Raw genomic sequence first — 19,727 nt, forward strand, 5'->3', positions numbered from 1 at the left:
TGAGATATGTTCAGCTATAACTCAGGAGACATCGCTATTAAAAATATGTTATGGCTGACTCTTTATCTTTTATGTATGTGTGCATGTTTGTGAATGTGTACGTTTGACCTTATACGCTTTTCATCATGGCAGAGATAATAAAAAATGTCCACTATGTACTTAGTCATGTATTCCCTATGTGCTGTTTTTTGGACTGCATGCCCATGTCTCATACGGGTTTCAATATGCACCAAACAATGAAGGTGCCACCTACTCATTACATTTCAACACTAATTAAATTAACTTTGGCTGCAAAGACTGCAGGAATAATAAGTCACTATCAATATGTGCCCTCCATTGAGAAGAATGACCTTGCTCTTAACAAGGACATGTCGCACATCAGGTGTGAAAGCCAGGTAGCAACACATTATTTCATGGGCAAACTGTGGTGTCACATTACCACTTGTTTAAACCAGATGCAAATTAATTAATGCAAACATATTTTTGCATGACCCCCACCTCACCATCATAAACCTTTCCTTTCTGTTTTCCACAAGTCCCTTTGTGCAGCCATTATGGTCATGGTATGTTAAGATTTCTGTTGGTACTCACTAAAATCGCCATTTAAACACACATTCATGCACACACACCATCACCCTCCCCTCTACCCCTCAGGCACCCGCTCCTCCACTAACACACCATGAAATCTCTAACACTCACAACACATTTACATGACATTAACGCTGAAGTGCTATAAAATTGGTGCCTGAATAGCAACTGCAGAGATGTTTTGTTTGTGTGTTGGTGTGTTTGTGTGATAGCAAAGCACAACAGGAGATTCAGCACCCCATTTAGAGTGTGCTGATTGTCAAAACAAACTATTTCCCAATGGCCTGTTAAAATGGAGAGTGTACATGTGGTGAGTGTATATGTTTGTGTGTGTGAACATTACTACGTCGGAGTTGAAACTGTAGTGGAGTCCTCTCGTCGGATGGTAATGATCTCCTGTGGTCTCCCGTGTGTTGCTCTGGGATTAGCATGGTAATCATGGAGCATGTTGACACACACTGTTAGTCAGATTGATGTGTTTGTCTGAGCGGTGCAGAGCGACACAGTTTTACACACCGACAGACTGCATTAGCCACTTGCTACTAATCTGGGACTTAATGGCTGTCCCCAACGTTGTTCAAATGCCCAATGTTTTATTCAAATGCTTGCCGGGTCCGTTGGTAAAGTGTTGAGATCTATCACTGTTACTTTCCCTTACACAAACGCTCTGTCCAAATCAATGTAGCGGCGTCTGAAGAGGTAGTTTATCACCAGCAATTATTCTCCAAGTAATACCCTCTCTCGTCTTCGTTCGGACCGAGCAAATGGGAAAAGTCAGAGTTTCAGATTCAATGAATATTGATGCAGCCCCTAAGGCCAATGATGACATATGTCCACGTGTGTGTGTGTGTGTGTGTGTGTGTGTGTGTGTGTGTGTGTGTGTGTGTGTGTGTGTGTGTGTGTGTGTGTGTTGGTGTTGTGTGTGTGTCCCAAGAGGACAAAGAACGTCAGCTGGTGGTTGGTATCTGCAGCGCTATAAACAGTGACAGGAAACAAGTCTTAATTTCCATCTCACTCCCTGATTTTTGTCCAGGCAGTAGCTCAAATTCCAAAAATGTGTACAATGCTTGAATATAATGCGCAAAGGTTGCAATGTCAGTTATTTCAAGGATTCTATATTTGCCCACATACAGTCATGGCATCATAGTTAAAAGATTTGCTCTTGCGTTCTTATTCTGGTATGCGTGGCACGGCTTGACCAATTAACATAACTATAAGCTATGTTGCAGTTTGCATGCTTGTACATCTGTTCAGGCAACTGACACTGTGGACAGAGTGTGCTAGCTGCTGCTAAAAGGACAGACAGATGTGACGCTCCAGTGACGACGACAACAAACCATTATGTAGCCTTTCCTGTTACTGCCCTTCGTGCTGCAAGCATCCCACGCCCACCCCCTTTATTCTCATCTCGCTCCATCCTGCTATCAGAGTCTCAGACTGCGGCAGCACAGGGCACTGGGACGGAAAATACAGTAATTGTTTCTGACGAAAATAAAGGGGCGCAGTGAGAGGGTGATGCTAAAAGAAAGAAGGGGAGAGGGAAGAGTAAATAAAGGAAAGAGAGGGAGACGGAGATTTAGAGCAGACCATTTCTAAGGTCACAGTGTTGCTGTACAGGCTCAGGGGACCATAAAGAGTTTCACCTTGTTCTGCACCATGCACACACAGCATCCCAGCTGTCATCCAGCTTAGTTCTCTTTCTCCATCAGGGCCGGTGGGGACATGCATCATTCATGAGCAGGGACTTATTTGGCTGCGTCATCTCCTCACATAACTGTCAATAACTTGTTCTGGCTCTGGCTTCACCTTTACTCAGGCAGCAGGGTGCATTGGATGCACACTAAATGTTCTATGACATAAAGCCATTTTTTCCCTAGACAGAGAAACTGCAGGATGCTGCTTTAACACTAGGTACTTGGTAACGATTTCTTTTCAACAGGACTAGCGCAAAATTAAACCATACTTTATAAGAAGTTGTTTGATATAGCAGTATCTTAAAGGATTAAATAGAAGGCAACTAAGTAGTCAAAAAGACAATGTATCTAAAAACTCAATTTGCCATGCAGCCACGTAGAGAGTGTCATTTGAAAGGGTAATTATCTGAGACTTTCCATGTCCTGCTCCCAGCACACTTTTCGCCCAGGCTGTCCTCTTCCCTGTGTCGCAGCCTGCTGTGAGGCTGCCTGCTGTGAAGGTCACCCTCCCTGCAGCTATGGATTACACAGGCGCGCACCAGTCAGGCAGAATACGATATTTGCCTTGAGGGGAGGTCTGAGTCCCGGCTGGCAGCGACAAGCCTGTGGAACTTCTGGACACATCCACTCTAGTCAAGTGCTGAAAGGTAGAAGGGTAGAAAGAGGACAAATAGGCAACAGGACATGAAGATGTAAAAATTATCTATCTATTGCGGGTGTAGACAAAAAGGACATCAGTGTGTTCCAACAATGGTGTCAGAGACTTCTGCTGAATGCTCACTACCAAAGTGTTGTGAAAAGAAAGAAACCCTCAGATATCAGAGGAGCATTGATGGGCCATCAACAGCGCGAGATGAGTCACAACACTCCCAGCAGGCACAAGAGGGAATCTAATCCCTTAGTCTTCATCAGGTGATATCAAAGGGCCTTCAAAAGAGCATTCTTCACTCTGTTTTTCTAGCCTGAATTCAAAGGGAGGGATGGCACCTTTTATCCTGCAAAATGGTGCAGTGAGGGTCAGTTTTCCTTTGAGTGGGACAGGAGCCATTTGAGAACAGCTCTCTCTGGAGTCATGCCACTGTTTAGAGGTCAGAAGAGACAAAACTATATAGGCACGCACATACACTCTTGGCAGATCCTGGCTATGCTGGCTCTACTCTTCCCACTGTGACCTTTCAATTTGTTTTGTCTTGAGTATGAGTGCCCACCGGGCAGCTGATGCACCTTGAGGGAACAAACTGACAGGATTGTGTAAGCATTATGAATGGGTCCGAGCATGTGTGGGAGAAAGACAGAGATAGAAAGAGGAGGGCAAGACTGAGAAAACAAAGAAAAAGTGCATGTATTGCTGTGCATGTGGTGTAAGTGTGATTCACAGGTGAGCATGCGGCTGTGTTCACATGCTTAAGCAGAGGTAGACAGGGAAGAGGAGAAGCCGAGGCTGGAAGCAGTGGACGCAGGGCCACCAATAAAAGCTAAGGAACACAAGCTGTCCCACTGCCGGCTAATCCTCTAATGAAGATTTGTGGCAGAGGCTGGCTGGTGATTATTGGCCCAGCGCAAAGACAAAAACCATCTTCAGTGCTACTGTAAAACAATCTCTCACATTTACGCAAGCCATCACAGGCACAAATGAGAAAATGTAGGATGGAGGCAGAAACCCTGCTTTTACAATGTATAAGGGCTGGCTACTGATGTACTTCTACATGCTGTTCTATGCCAGAGGTTTTCTTTAATAAGCAATCCCACTACAAGCCAGAACATTAACCGACATTATTCAGATGTGAAAAATGCAATGTGAAGTGGCTTATGTTGATTGCTGTTATTCCTGTCTCATCGGGCCAATTGCAGCGATTCCCAGCTATGCTAATTTTATGGAAATTCTTGTTTCCTTTCCTTCCTCTCTGCCTCTGATTTGTTACAATTCATCAGTGCTCTTTTGAACCACATCACCAGCCACTGTCTGTGTTTCAGTGTTAGCTGAGAGCTATGGTTAAAGCATCCATCGGTGTTTCACATTATACCGACTGCTACTGAATCAGAAGACACTAACAGGAGGGGAAATGTACTCTACTAAACGAACATAAGGACTGACATTAAAGAACAACTAAATTCCTCAAGTACAAAAATTGAAGAATACTAGCAACAAGATACAAACAATGTATAGTAACAGACTGTGAACAGTTGACCTCAGATACTGCATTACCCCTGTGTCCCTTACAGCCTTCTAATCCACACCTCTGGCAACTCACCCTCCTGATCCTCCCTCCTCCCCCCGCTGCCCTAGGCAGGTGCAGGGAGCTGTGGTGCAGGGTCCTGGCAGAGCCCCTTCTCCTCCTTCCCTATAAAATGTTCCTCTCTCTCTCTCTCTCTGTGGGTAGGGCAGCTGTTCCCGAAAAGGACTTGTGTGGAGACAGGTGTGCATACCTGACGCCTGCACCAAGCCCAGCGCCACGTAAATCCCCTACCTGCTATCGAGGCTTCACTGACTCAGTTACAGTATAGCTGTCAATGGGCAAGATACAACATAGGGCAGGGTCTGAGCTCAAAACTACTGCAGTTTTATCACCAAGCATTTCTGCATCACATCAGGCACCATAAAAAAAACACACTGGAACAGATTTAGTTGACAGGTGGGAAGCGTTGGGGTGGAGATTTAGGCTATTTTGAGCTGTTCATGTAACATTAAGGCTTACAAGCTAGCGCAAGGATTCTAAGAAGCAGAAGCTAGTAAGGTCTTTCAGCCTGTGTGTCTGCATGTGGTAGGAAGGTGAGGGATGTTAGGAATTCTGATGTCACAGAGGAGATGTCCTTGTGCTAATAAGTAAAGTTCATGCAGGGCTGTAGGGTGAAATTCCCAATAGTGTCTCAGATATACTTCTCACATTTCCTCTTGAATGAGTCAGATGATACAGAGAGACTGCAGCTCAATGCATTAATGTTGGAAGGAAGCATCTATTCCTCCCCGTAGGCCAGGTTTAGCCGAAAAATCGTCACCCCTTACCCCGTATCCAGTCTCTCGCTGTTTGCTCATTTCCTCTCTGCCTTTATCCCTTCAACGCTCCCTTAAGTCTCTCTCCTCCTACACGACTTGTTCAATCCCGCTCTCCCCGTTCTTTGGTTGCTCCATCAACTTTCTCCTCCTTCTTCCCTTTGGCTTCCTCCTCTCTATCCATGCCCCTATGAATTGACCTTGCCGCATCTCAAGGAGAATTGATTTCCCTTTTGGTCTTTGTGTGAAACCCTATCTCAACAGCACTCGGAGGAGTTTCCTCTTCCCCCCAGAGCTTGATGGAGCTAATTCTCTTTCATGAGGACACTTTTCACTCCATTTTATCCGTCTGCCGTTCTCCCCCTCTCTACCCTCCACCCCCTCTTCTACTCCTCTTCTCTTCTGAGCACACAGAAATAGAGCAAGCATGATTAATGCAACATCTATCGACGCCAAACGTAAGCTTTGCTCAACCTTTTTATGCCTTGCCGCTGGAAATTGTTATTCATGCACCCTCCAACGCTGTTACTGAATTATCGCATTGGTTGATCAATAAAGCAGTTTTTTTTTTTACTTTTGATGAGCAGAAAAAGAAAAGGGCTGTATTTAAGATGGACTGAACTTGCTGCTGTTTTCTACCTTTGCATTAGCATGATTTCTCCTTTTATAGAAGCAATATGAAATGCACCTGGAAATAATACAGTGTACCATACAAACAAAAAGGGTCAAGTATGAGTGCATTTAAGGCTCGTAGATGTGTGTGTTTTCATATCCCTAGTGCACCCCTCACTTGTACAACATGTGCAATTCTAAACCTGATTAAGTCCATAAACATTGTTGGTCTCTGGACTATATTTGAGTCACAGTAAAACAAATTGTCAACTCTGCCAACTCTGCCATATGTACAGAACATATAGACATATAGAGGTTCGAAAGGCCGTTTCCCTCACAATGGTTTAAAGAAAAACTATGATAAACAACTAATGTTTTTCATATAATGCAAATTAAGATTTAAGGATGTTTAAGTAATATGCCATGCACAGGATGAATAGTTTGTTGTTGAGGCAAGTATAATATGCCTTAGTATAAAAAAAGCCTTTGGATAGGTATGTCACTGAGCTGTCCTAACTGTCTATCTCTCTAAATTCCTTTCTGTTATAGTGAGAAGACAAAAGGAATGTTGTGCACACTTGATAACAATGCAAGCATTCAATAATAAAACCAGATTGTTGGTCTCTAGAGATTTATAAGAGGCCAAATGTTTGACACAAGGTAATCCAACACATGCAAGGGCAAAAGAGTGCAGATGTGCTTTGTCAAAGATGAACATTTAGTAAATAGTCTGTTTTAGACAGTAACTATTACAAATTACTCAGTAATTGATTGATTACAAATCTGGGGAACATATTTTTGTATGCAAGACTTTTACTTGTGACAGTATGTCTACACTATAATATTCTACTTTTATTTTATTAAAAGATGTTAATACTTCATCCAAATCTTTTATCTCTTTTATAGTTCCCAAGATCTAAATGCAGGAATTTCCGAGAGAGACATTAACAAAATAAAAGGCAATTGAAAATAAAAAATCTTTAAAAGGATATGTCAGATTCTTTCAAGTATTGCAAAAGACATCGGTAAAGTAGATGATGATTATTACAATAGAGGCAATAGTGGCTTTTTGCAAACCCTAGAGAGCTGCAGTGTGAAGAACCAACTGTGCCTCTTTCCACTCTGTGATCAGGGTGACTGTTGAAGCATACAGAACATTTTCCAGGCTTCAACTCCCAGGTGTCTTGTAGCCCCAGGATTCCACGCAAGTAGTCAGCCAGGCTGCCTTGGTGAATGCACTAATGTGACACCATAATCGCACACAGGTGCATTTGTGTGCTTCACAGAGCAAAGCAGCGGGCTGTTAGTGGAAGCAGGTGCATGCACTGGTGTGTGTTGCGTAAACTGTACATTTGATTTGAGTGTATGAAAGTACTGCATCATGTTTACATTTAGTGTGTAAAAAAAAACAACCTCATCACTCAAATAAAACAACAAAATTAAACCATGCACGCTTTTGCAAGTTATGCCTTTACTTTTTTAGTGAATGAAGCTTAAAGGTGGGGTAGGTCATTTTGGAGAAACCAGCTCGAGTGTGCTAGAATTTGAAAATACACAACCGGAAAAAATCTGCCACTTCGTTACAGAGTCCCTCCTCCAACACACACGAACGCGCACATGACCAATGAGGGCACGAGATAAGTTTTGCGCACAGATGGAAGGCTGACAGGCAGGTAGGCCATCCAGTTATTTTAGCCGGGCCGGCTAAAATGATTGGTCGTGCTTTTTACCGTACTACGGCTTCCACAGATGACATTTTTGTTAAAGCACTTAAGATATTCATTGCTATCGGGATGTTTAAGAGCATTCCATGGAATATAACAAAAGGGTATCTCGAGCCGGTTTCTCAAACTTACCTACCCCACCTTTAACAGAGGGCACTGCAGTGGGAGTCAGATCTGAACAGACACCTCCCACCTGCTCTGTATTACACACTTATGATGAGCCACACACACACACGCACAGTCACACAGACACAATGGGTTGCCTTCCCACCAGTCCAATAACAGGCCTATTTATTAGAGTCTCTTACAGACGGTATTGACAACCTGCTGACACAGTCACTCCAGCAATGAACAAATGGAGCAATAGAGAAGAGAAAGGAAAGGAGGGGAAGAAGTGAGAGAGCTGTTATAATGGCATGACGGAGGAGTGCTCTCCACAAACCAGGAGTGAGCAGGACATAAAGAAGAAGTGAGAAGAAAACAAATGCTTCTTCTATTGCCAATTATACCTATCGACATGCATAGACCCACATCATCACATACTAACAATACCGTTTTCTTTCAGATGAGTTTTACTGTGACCTTGCAAATTAGATCACTTCTGGGATATGTGATCTATTTTAAATTAGGATTATGGGAATCATTCTTTCTCAATGAGTGCAGTGCCACATTGAGGAGCTATTGAAAGGTAAACTGGGTTCAAGTGCAGTGAACTCATCACAAAGCACCAATCACAATCATCCAGACGCTTGACAGAAGAAAATGTTCTGAATGAAAACAGAAATATTCTGCAGAACAACTAGCTGCCAATTTAGAGCCAGTGTCCCTGATGCTATGAAAACAAAGAGTACACACATTGAGTTTTAACTAAACAACCAATTTAGCCTTGAGTTTGCAGATAGTTAAGAGAGAATTACAGTTCACAGGTGCCAATGTTTCACTGCGAAAGGCTCAAATTCATTTTGCACCAAAGTCTTCCAGTTATATCTTGAATATGCAAATACGCCGAACGGAACAAACTGTGCCATGCATACCAAATATCTTGCTCATTAAGAGCTATAATTACTGTGTCATTTTGACATAAACAAAGAGAGCAGAGCAGTCATGAAGAAAATGGGAGTGAAAAACTGCTAACGTGCTCAAAGACACATTCTCCTGTGTCTCTTTGAGCTGACCTGTGGGAACCAGGTGAGTGCAGGCCCTTTAGAGGAGGGGGGGGGGGGTTGCAGAGCTCGTTGAATAGAATGAGCAATCACTATGCGGACAGGTGAACAGATTTTATGAAGACAGATGGGGCTGTAGTGGGCACACAGACAAAAAGACAAAGAGACATATAGACTGCACGGCCCTGAGCTCCGGAGGTCAGCTCTGACTTCAACAGACAAGAGAGGTAAGACAATTCAAACAAGAACTCATCATGACTGAGGTTCCCCAAAAAACTTTGGGATGGAGGTGACAAAATGTCTCAGGAATGTTTGTCCGACCATCATCATGCGTCACTTTGGGTGACAGTGAGAAGACATGATAGACGCTTCTTATCTAAAGCGGATTCCATACAGGAGCTCCCTCCAGGCGAGCTGAAACGGTGGGAGGATTTTTTTAGACAACATGGCGGCTAATCACAATGACACCACAGTCAATCGAGAAGCTCTACGTCAACGGGAGCCCGGCGATCATGTTCTCCATTCGCTTTCCATTGTTCTCTTGCAGCTTGGCTCTGTTGTCTGCCTAGATAACGCACAAACATTTTATACGCAAACGCATACACTGCATCAGCAGCAGCAGCCCCATACCCCCAACTCGGTGCAGAGCACATGTCAGGCAGAGAGATTTGCTGGCTGCACGCGGCTTTGTATAGAGCTCACGGTCCAGCACAACCACACATCCGTTGCTATTATCAGCATCAGGACTGTCATCGCTATCACAGCGGCCAAAGACCTCTGCCAGGGGCCCGGGTTGCCTACAAAGCTAGTTATCATGGACTAGTGAATACAACGAGAAGGACAGAGCCGCACTGGGAAAGGTTGTTTTCTCAAGGTCATACAAAACAGAGGACAGGGAAAGACTAATAGCCATACCGACACAGCTGGAATGAGGGGATGTGGTGCTCACACATGCACTCACATATCACATTTTATTATCAATTTGTTTTTAATGATATATAGTGCCATGTGTCTGTGATATGATATCACAGCCTTGCAGATTTATATCAGTGAGCTGAATCAGGAAATGTGCTGATTGGAGGTCCAGATCAGCCAGCATCAAAATTGTAAAGGTCATTACAATGACATTACCCTTTTCAGAGGAGGAAAGCCAGAAATGTCAAATCGCTCAGCAGCCACATCATCGCTCAAATAGAGCAGAATGCTAGGCACTGGAAAAGCTCATGTTCGGACGGAAGTAATGTAAGAAGATACCTATCTAAGTGACATCTTAATGAAGAAAACTATAAGTCAGCTTTTTTGGCAGATTTTGTGAAAAATACACAGATTGGGTGAATCTGAGCCACAGTACATTACCACTGTTTAAACATCATTCAGTCTGCGGGGTGTACAACAGACGTACATATTTGGAGCATTTGGAATTCATGGTGCAACAGAAGTCACATTCCATGTTTTATTACTGCTACAATAACTGTAGTGCTAACAGGTCAAATAGACTTTAATAACTACCCTTGGCTCAAACCATTGCTCTCATAAGCTAGTCTACCTACTGTTTGTTAAAGTGAGACAGCTGGGTGAGGGCTCATCTCCGCCAAATATCATTTACGGGAGCAGCTACCCACCTGGACTCTGATCAAGACAGTGCTTGTCTAACTGTTTAAATGAGGCTCAAGACAGGAAAATGTTCCCTTTAGTCCAGTGGCATAAACTAAAGATAAAGTAAAACAAGTAACAGGGAAAATTGTAAGAAAGTTATCTATTTAACATAAACTTTACTAACTCCCTTTAAGCCTTTAGCGCACAGGAATCTTTCAACGTGCACACTTCAACTCCCAACTCGCACACCTCCGACAACATGACTCCCTATATCATTAGAGATGTCTGCTTAAAAATATGCCTGCCGGGAGAGCCACAGGAACAGCGTCTGAATCAGCCCAGGCATGCGTTAAAACAAAGTGGCAAAGAACACAGCAACACACACAGTTGAAACAAAGGCACTCACTTTCACCTCACAGTCTCACACACAAATTAGAAGATGATTACAAGCTGACACGCGTTGCTTATTAAACACGTACACGCATGTTCTTTTTCATCATGTCCTCAAAGCAGCACACCCAGGGTTGTTTGCTGGACTTACAGTGGCAAGCTCCCATCCCCAGTCGAACAAGCTGACTATGTAGAGCACAGAGACCACACAGAATCCCCTCTCTCAGACATGGCCACTATGAGACCAGAATACTAAAGAAGAAAGTGCTTGGTGACTAAGAACAAAACAACCCTGTTAAATATCTAAAAGCTAAACTATGCTGTAAACCAAGCGCCAAATAGTTTATGTGTGTCTTAACTTTAATGGCATTTGTGTAATGACCCGTTTGCTTATCATTGGTAAGCAGGTTTAAAGGAATGGTTATGAAGAAACGTGGAACAAATACCTTAAAGAAATACATATGGACTCAAAGAATTCTGTCAGAATTATTTGTATACATTTGCAATTTATCAGTTATCAGAAGGAAGGTATGAAACCATCTTGGTCACTTCTTTTAGCAGGACATGGAGCCTGGTCACGTGACCAAACATCCTATAATGACACAGTCCAGACCAAACACTTTGACCTTCCCTGTCATCACTCACGCCTGCCATATTAATGGCACACTAATATTGTAATTACACCGATAACCATGATTTAAAGGTTCATCCCAATGCTCAGTATTGTGTGGAATGGAAACTAAACAGAACACACTATTAATAAAGAGCAGCTGGTGTCCAATTTGAAGTAGGGATTAGTGATCATGATTGACCTCTCCAAAATCCTGTGCAGCGAAAAGCTTAAACTCACCCAAAATCATGATGTGTGTTGCCTTTGGTGTCCCTGGGTTGACAAGTGTTCCCTCACTGCCCCCGTGTCGCCTGATTTCGCCAAGGGACAATGGCTCCAAAATCTCTTTTCAGAGTTCCTCTCCACACTCCAGAAAGAGGCAACTCAGAGAGGCAGCACTAGATGTGAGGAGAGACTGCTGCTGCTGCTGCTGCTGCTGCACATGCCGTCCCTTGCGTCTGCTCTCTCCAGGTGAAAAGCTGAGTGTGTGCGTGTGTATGAGAGAGAGACAGAGAGAGCACAAGTGTGTGTGTGTGTGTGTATGTGTGTGTGGATGAGGGGGGTCCAGCGTTTCTGCAGTTGTGGCTCAGGTAAGCCTGAGGACAGTATGGAGGGGGTTAGGAGCAGAGAGGACAGAGAGAGAGAGAGAGAGAGAGAGAGAGAGGAGAGAGGAGAGAGAGAGAGAGAGAGAGTAGAGAGGAGTGGAGATGAGAGAGGAGAGAGAGATGAGAGAGAGAAGAGAGAGACGAGACGATGAGAGAGAGAGAGAGAGAGAAGGGGGAGCCTAAAGTGTGGCAGCCAATCACAAGGGGAGGCTACAAAGCCAAGATCTTCTTCTCCACAGCAGTGAGGAGGAATTGCAGTGGTCTCCAACATACAGCTGTCAAGCGGTTTCTTCTTAACTGTGTCATTTCACAGCGAGCTCCAGGGGAGAGGTCTTCAATTCACTGTAAAGCCGACATCTGATTTTGGTCTCTCTCAGTTAAACACAAACTCCCTTTCCCACTCTGGCGGTTTCTCCTCTCGATGCTTTCTGTTTTTGAGGTGGGTATAACCATAGACTGGTATAACCTACAGGCACCTTACATGCCTCTGCTTTGATTGGTGGCAGCCTCGACCAATGGCAACAGCAGCAGACACTTGTCATCATGCAGAGTGGAAGTCATGAAGGAGCGACGGAGCTTGACAGGAAATGTCTTCTCCCCCAACCACTGTTTATCCCTTTCATTTCCCCTATTTTCTCCGCGATCTCCGCCTGATGGAGAGCTTGATTGTCAGATCTGTTTATGTGTTGTTCTTAATCCAACCTCTCTGTCCTTTGACTCCATGTGTATGAGGACTTGTTAAAGGATTAACCTTTTATCTGTCTGGCTCTGTCCTTCTCCCTTTTCCTCCCTCCATTTCTTAACCTGCCCAGGCAAGGTTACGCATTTTACCAACCACTGTTTTCATCAAAGGGATGGAATTTAGACTGGGAGAGGAAGGGGGGCGGCAAGTAGAAAGGAGAGATGGAATAGAAAGCGACAGAGCGGAGGAAGCAGAATAAGGAGGGGCAAAGATTAAACTAAATACAAAGTGACAGAGGAATGAAGAGACCTGGAGTGACAAGAAAAGACGACTGGGAGGATGCGATACAGAGACTAAGACAGACCGAGTCGGACACAGCAGACGGGCTGCAGAGAATTAAACTGTGGACCAAAGCAATGCAGCAACTAATTGGAGAGTAGCTTTACAGTCAGCTTCTTATGGTCCACTTCCTCCACACCAAGAAACCACTCAAACAACGTCTGCTGTCATGCCCAAGCATGACTCTTTCACTCTCCAGTTTCCCCTGTGAAGAGGCAAGATAGCCAGAGAGAGACCTTTGAAAATCACACAGCCACGATGTAATTGAGGAGCTCAATGCTTAAGAAAAGGCTTAACAAAGCTGTCAAAAAATTAATCCCCTTGGGCGGGCATGCTTGCAAACACACAGATACAAACACGTGAGCCCTGGGGCTACATAAAATGCTGCCTGATGTTTATATAGCCTCCTCTTGTCCTGCTCTCTCTTTCTCTTTTCCATCTCTAGCCCCCCACCCTTCTCATGCTCTCAGGCTGAGGCTGTGAGTCACAGGGTGTTGGAGTGAATACTAAGGAGGCTGGCTGACACCTCCAATACCTCTCCGAACAGCAGCTCTACTGCACATATTTACACCGTTGTATGTAAACATTGGTAGACTTAGGGGCCACAACACCCACACACAAATCTTGCAGATTATAAACTTATATGGTGCTCTTTAAAAAACCTAACCCATTCAAACCGCGACCAGTGTCTAACACCTGCAGCAGTAATAAGCAGATTTACATAGGAAATAATGAACTCACAGAAGTGGAACACATATTTGATAGTGCCAAAGGATAAACAACACAGATCAGAAAAGGAGGTTGTGCCTGTGGCTCCTGGGATCAAACTCACAAACACACAGTGTCTTCAGGAAATGGACCAGGCGCTGAGAATATTAGTTTTTGAAAATGGGTCACTTCCAGCTGGAACTAAAGTTATCATCAATACAGCTATGCGTGCAAGTCTTTCCATGAGCATTGTGTGTGTGTGTGTGTGTGTGTGTGTGTGTGTGTGTGTGTGTGTGTGTGTGTGTGTGTGTGTGTGTGTGTGTGTGTGTGTGTGTGTGTGTCAGCAAAAGAGCTGAGATAGGGTTTCCTCATTAGTTGTGTTGGTATCAATAATTCAGAGCGGTCCTTGTTGGCGTTCAATGGGCCGAGTGCTAATGTGCTGTCGGGCCAACGGGGGCCCAGGGCCCCGTGCCACTTTAATGGATGTCATGATGAGAGGGTGAAATCGGAGCAAGGAGATCCTGTATCATCCATAGGTAAGAACGGGGAGGGGGTCAGAGTAGAGAAGTGAGGAGACAGGGGTGGGGGTGAAGGCCCCTGGTGGGAGGACAGATGGCATTATGGGATAGGTAAATTAGAGAAGTGATGGAGATAAACAGAAAGAAGAAAAAGGGAAGAGGGGAGGACATTTGACTATTTGGTACCTCCATTTGCCATTGGCTACAGATCGATGGATGATGTGCAGAACTCTTTCTACTTTGAATGGGCAGACATCATGAGACGACCTATATACTAAGTGGCCACAGGGGGTATATCTCAAATGAATAATGAACTAATATTATTTAATTTACATTCACTTGACTTGCTAGAGCTACCTTGCTCACAAATGCCTTCAAACGTGAGTAGAGTATCTGGTAGCGCCTTTTTTTTTCCAGGTCTGTAGCCAAAAGAATTATCAGGAAAATATTAAAGAACAGCTCGAAACACTAATTTATTATAATTTATGTTGAACTGTATGATGAACAAAGACAAATTGTCCATGTTTTGCTCGTTCAGCTAACCTGCTCTTCACTTAACACAATATTATGTTAGCTATCCAGCTATTCTTTGTAATTAATTGACATTTTGTATGAAAGTACAAACTTACTTTTTTTATTTCAGGAAACTTTTAATGAAATGTGTAAGATTTCTATTTACTATTAAAAACTAGTAAAACAAAAACGCTGTAGGCCTGTAGCAAAATACAATATGTTGGCCCTGAGATGAAAATCACTGGACAAATCACAATAACAAAATAGAATGGACGGACAAATTAACCTGTATATCACTAAGCTTTAGGGGACGCCAGTACAAGAAAGGCTCCAACTTTAAGACAACAATATGAAATATTCATATAAGTCTTTCATTTTCTTTCTTATTATGCTATGTCCAATATGGTTGAGGTTTGCACCTCTGGGCCATCATATTGGATGATTGGGAGGGAGGTGGAGGAAGTCCAATGGAATCCACTAACGTACATGACTTTCTCACCTTGCTGCTTGAGCATGACAATACTGGTCAGCAACCTTTTCACCCACAAACCACCACACACACACACACACACACACACACACACACACACACACACACACATGCAGACAGGCTTGGTTTTGTTATTTGTGTATTGACTTATCCTCTGGAGGCTTATCCTACCATGACCTTAAGTACCACATGGCCTTTACTCTACCTTTGCCCTCAGTTTAACATAAACCTAATTCACTAATACAAAATGGGTCACCCTTGATAGAAGCAGCTTTTGTCCAGAGATTGAAGGTAAACTCCTACTGTTTGAGTAATACAAGCGAATATATATAAGTATAAAAGCAAAGAGAGAGGACTCAACAGTCTGGAAACGTCTGCTGAGTATGGATGGTGATATGTGGTTAACTGTGCTGCCCTCTGCTGGTCTACACATGTCAACACAGAATGAATTCACTGTAAGCAGACTATTGAAATATGTCTAAATATTACAGCTTTAGTGATCCTGGTATAAGGCAGCAGTCTTGAAAAAATGTAAACTGAGAGGCTAGTCTGTTTTCTAGAGTCATGTCAACACACGGTTAAATAAGGAAACCAAACAGACGAGGCACAGCTGGTACAGCATTGATGTGCTGTCAGACTGGAACAGAAATACCTTACTCATGCAGAAAACTATCTTTACATCCGACTTGACAAAGCCGCTGAGGCCAGTATCCTATCTGTAACTAATGTTATGGGCAGAATGGTGAATTGGGCAAAGTGCACTGAGCCTGAGTGCAGCAGGTCAAATGTGAAAGGATAACTGCTGAGTGTGAAGGAGTAATAAGGACTCTGCTGATGTGCAGCAACAGCCTGGGATAGATTTATCAAACCTGAGGGAGAAAGACATCAAACTCCTTCATTCATAATTCTGTGATCTGTCTTCTTCATTCTTTCCTGCAGAGAAAAATACACAGTAAATCTACACTCACTGAAATCTGCTAGAGAGACTTTAACTCACTTCCTCACAACAGCTAAAACGCCGTGTCAAATGCGATCGCTGTAGATCATAAATTCTGGTCGTATTTCATAAGCCCGGGCCCGCAGGCGGTATGTGGCTTTCCAGAATTGTTAGTTCACCCTTTTCTTCTTCTGTAGTGTGTTTGTTTGATGTAATAAAAAATCTCCCGTCCACACCCAGGTCAAATGCTTTCCTTTGGGTATCTGCTGGCACTGTGGTGGGGAATGTAGAGAGTGCCTATGAAGGTCAAAGGTGAGGAGGTAAGGCAGGCCCCAGGCACCAGCATACCTGCACATCCCCGCATAATGTGGCAACGCATCACCAAGAGCTACCACACAATAAATCACACTTCATTAGATATTTAAATCTTAAGAAACGTTAAAGGAATCATCCTCATATATTCACCAAATATTGAGCCTGTTGTGATCACGCTTTATCTAATGGTTACATTGGGAGCACGCATAGCATATAACAAGCCAGCTCAGTACAAATGGAAGGACCTCTGCCTTCCCCTTGAAGTGGCCTGAGCCTGCAAGTCTGACAGCTAGCTGTTGAGCATATCAGTTTTCAGCTGTGAGGGATAATCATCTCACTAAATGTAGACTATTGATCAGGTGTGGACATGTGCAGGAAATGTGGCAAGCTGTACAGTTTGTCTGCTGTGCATTCCTTTCCCACCAGGAAAAACTAATAAATCAGGATAAACATGTTTCGATTGTTACACGTGGAATTTTTGGTTCCTTATAAACTAACTCAGGATATGGTTATAAATTAAAACATCCCTTCTCGTAAAAGCTTTCCCTTCTTCGAGTTACATCAAATGATTTCTGAGTGTTTATCACTCTTAGGGTTCTCAGATCAAATGGTGAGCATTTAATAAAACTCTTGGAGAACAACTGATGAGAGATCTCTCTTTGAGGATATACAGACTTGTAAAACCACATAGAATAAAATGTCATCATGGACAATCCATCTCACAAAAAAAGTGAATGTTGACTTAAATGGACTTTTTAAAGGTTTTTTTCAAGCAACATTGCCACAAATGTGACTCTATGCAAGACTGTGCTGCTCTTCTTGGCATAACATCATTGTAAGTTGAATATTGATGGCTTTAAAATGTCCATCAGACAAAACAAGACATTTGAAGATGCCTCTGTGTTTAAAGGATTATGATTTTCATTGCTTTCTGAAATTGTATGAATAAATTAAATGTATTATGCTTAGACTAAACAATTATTAACAAAAAGCCTATGCAAAGAATAACACAATGTATGATTTCCTTGTGTTTATGCTCAAGCAACATGCTTTTTGACAACAATTCCATTTCAATAAAGCTTTAAAGAGAGAAAAAGGAATGGAGAGACTAAAGGTTTTGAGGATGTGTGGCTATGTGTGCACAGGTGGGTGGGTGTGCTTGTCCTCGCCGGGCTACAGAGATGGAGAATGTTGATGTTGACTGTCACACTCTCACACGCCCCTGACATTATTACACCAGCACCAGAGGACAGGATGTCTTTCTCTCCAACCACATTCAGATCACACATTTGCGCCATAACTTCTTGCAGTTTGTACTTGTTGAAACTCCTCTCCTATAATTCGGTAATGCTACCCTTATAGACCAAATACTTGAGGTTGACACATTCTTAGACATTATTACGCAATGCTGTGTATTTTAGACGACAGAAATTAGCAGTAATTATCTTCTTAGATAACAGTCTATTTCTAAAATGTAGACATTCCTTAGCTGAAGGTGATGGGGCAGATGAAAATAATCTCATGATGTCAACAGTCAATTACATCAGTGGAAGAAATGTAGACACACTTTTCCGACATTAGACATCGTATTTTTATCTGGTTTTGTTGGGACAACAAATTGCAAATGCTGCACTGACCAGCATGAAAACGTCAACATTATTATTAAGCCATGCAGGCAAAAGCATACACACACACATAAGATTTGCTTCGCCCTAAATGTGCGCTGTTCAGTTTGAGAGTGAGGGCAGCAGATGACAGTTGGAGCTGTCAGGATAGTTTGTCAACTCCATTGGAATATATATGTGTGTGTATTTGAGTAAAAAATGAAGACTAAGAATGAAACAACATGTCTTACACAAAGACACATATACATTTGTCCAATTATTATCTGAAACGTGTGCATTTTGTGCTGCATCTACAGTAAATGGACTGTATAGCACTTTATCCAGTCCCTACGACCCCTCACAGCGCTTTCATTACTAGAAGTCATCATATTCATTCACTGTTGGCCACGCCATCGGGAGCAACTCGGGGTTAAGTATCAAGGATATATCGACATGTTGACAGCAAGGGCTTGGATCAAACCCACAACCCTCTGATAAAAAGACGACCACACACGCAGCAACAATCACCTCCCATCTAAGCATAATGATGTAAACAAAAGCTCACACAATAATCAATTGACAGTGCAAACACTAGATGGGAGAACAAAAAGAAGAGTCCCCCACAGAGACAGGACTTTCAAATCGTTTTAAATGAGAGCCGACTTATACAGTGGAAGCAGATGGTAATAGGCTCCTTTCTTACCTGTGCTCCACATTGCACCTCTAGTCCTTCTGCCGCCCTCAGTGAGTGACTGATATCTCCGACTATGAGCAGGTACACAAGAAACAACTATTTCCTCAATGAAATCTCTCGCAGCATTAAACAGGTCAGATGAAAGAAAAAAGGCCGGAAAGATCTTCAATTTTCTCAAAAAGATTCCTAGAGCTGTGTATACAAACAACAACCTTACACCCACGCTGGCAATGTAAAGGACATGTGGAAAAAGAAACCACAAACACATTGACTATCACCTCCCCTCCACCTTTCCACATCCTCCCTCCCTCCCTCCCTCCCTCTTACTCTCGGCCCCGTGTGAAAACAAAACTGAGTCCAGTAGCTAATCGGGGCAGAGCTTAATAAGTGAGGACAGTAGTGTCAGAAGAAAGAGAGGCAGAAGCAGTGAGGCTATGAGAGGAGGAAGAATCACATTTCAATGGAGGCATAAGGAGTACCAAATATCAGGCAAGGTGATTTGTGATCAAACATACAACCAAAATGATCAGTTCAAAAAGTTGCAAAACTGTCTCATAAAAAGGACCATAAAAGACAGTAAATTGACAAAGAACACTTTTTATACTCTATAAATTGCTCTCTCTCCTACACAAACATTTCACTATAGGCAACATATAGAGGAACAAACAAGACATTTGAAGATGTCCCCATGCTCATAAGAGAATGTGGTTGTAAACATATAAACATTGCACCTATGGTTCAGCAATGTTGAGAGAGAAAAAATTACATGTGGAAAAATGCCGAGTGACAACAGTGACACATCCATGTGTAAATTCAGAGCTAGATGTTATTCTACAATGTCTGCAGTAAGCAGCTACCCACCATACAGGTCACTTAGAGCCACAGAAACATATCATTGAATGTACAGTCCAATTCACTCCAGGACATTGGCTCAATAAGCTCTTGCACTGCAA

At 42.9% G+C, this 19,727-nt stretch overlaps 1 protein-coding gene across 3 annotated transcripts in view; it reads right to left on the bottom strand.

Moving 5' to 3' along the window:
• The window catches only part of znf385a (zinc finger protein 385A), a 66,839-nt gene extending 47,791 nt beyond the window's left edge, over positions 1–19,048 (bottom strand). The window contains exon 1 of one of the 3 annotated variants that reach the window (XM_034209366.1): positions 18,784–19,048. In XM_034209366.1, the coding sequence (XP_034065257.1) occupies positions 18,784–19,042 (259 nt within the window). In that variant the 5' untranslated portion in view covers positions 19,043–19,048. Of the gene's footprint in view, positions 1–11,609; positions 12,003–18,783 lie in introns of those variants that run through there. The other 2 variants (XM_034209367.1, XM_034209370.1) reach the window with 2 other exon arrangements.
• Positions 19,049–19,727: the final 679 nt, after the last annotated feature.

Source organism: Gymnodraco acuticeps, unplaced genomic scaffold (assembly GCF_902827175.1).
Source record: "Gymnodraco acuticeps unplaced genomic scaffold, fGymAcu1.1, whole genome shotgun sequence".
Taxonomy (NCBI): domain Eukaryota; kingdom Metazoa; phylum Chordata; class Actinopteri; order Perciformes; family Bathydraconidae; genus Gymnodraco; species Gymnodraco acuticeps.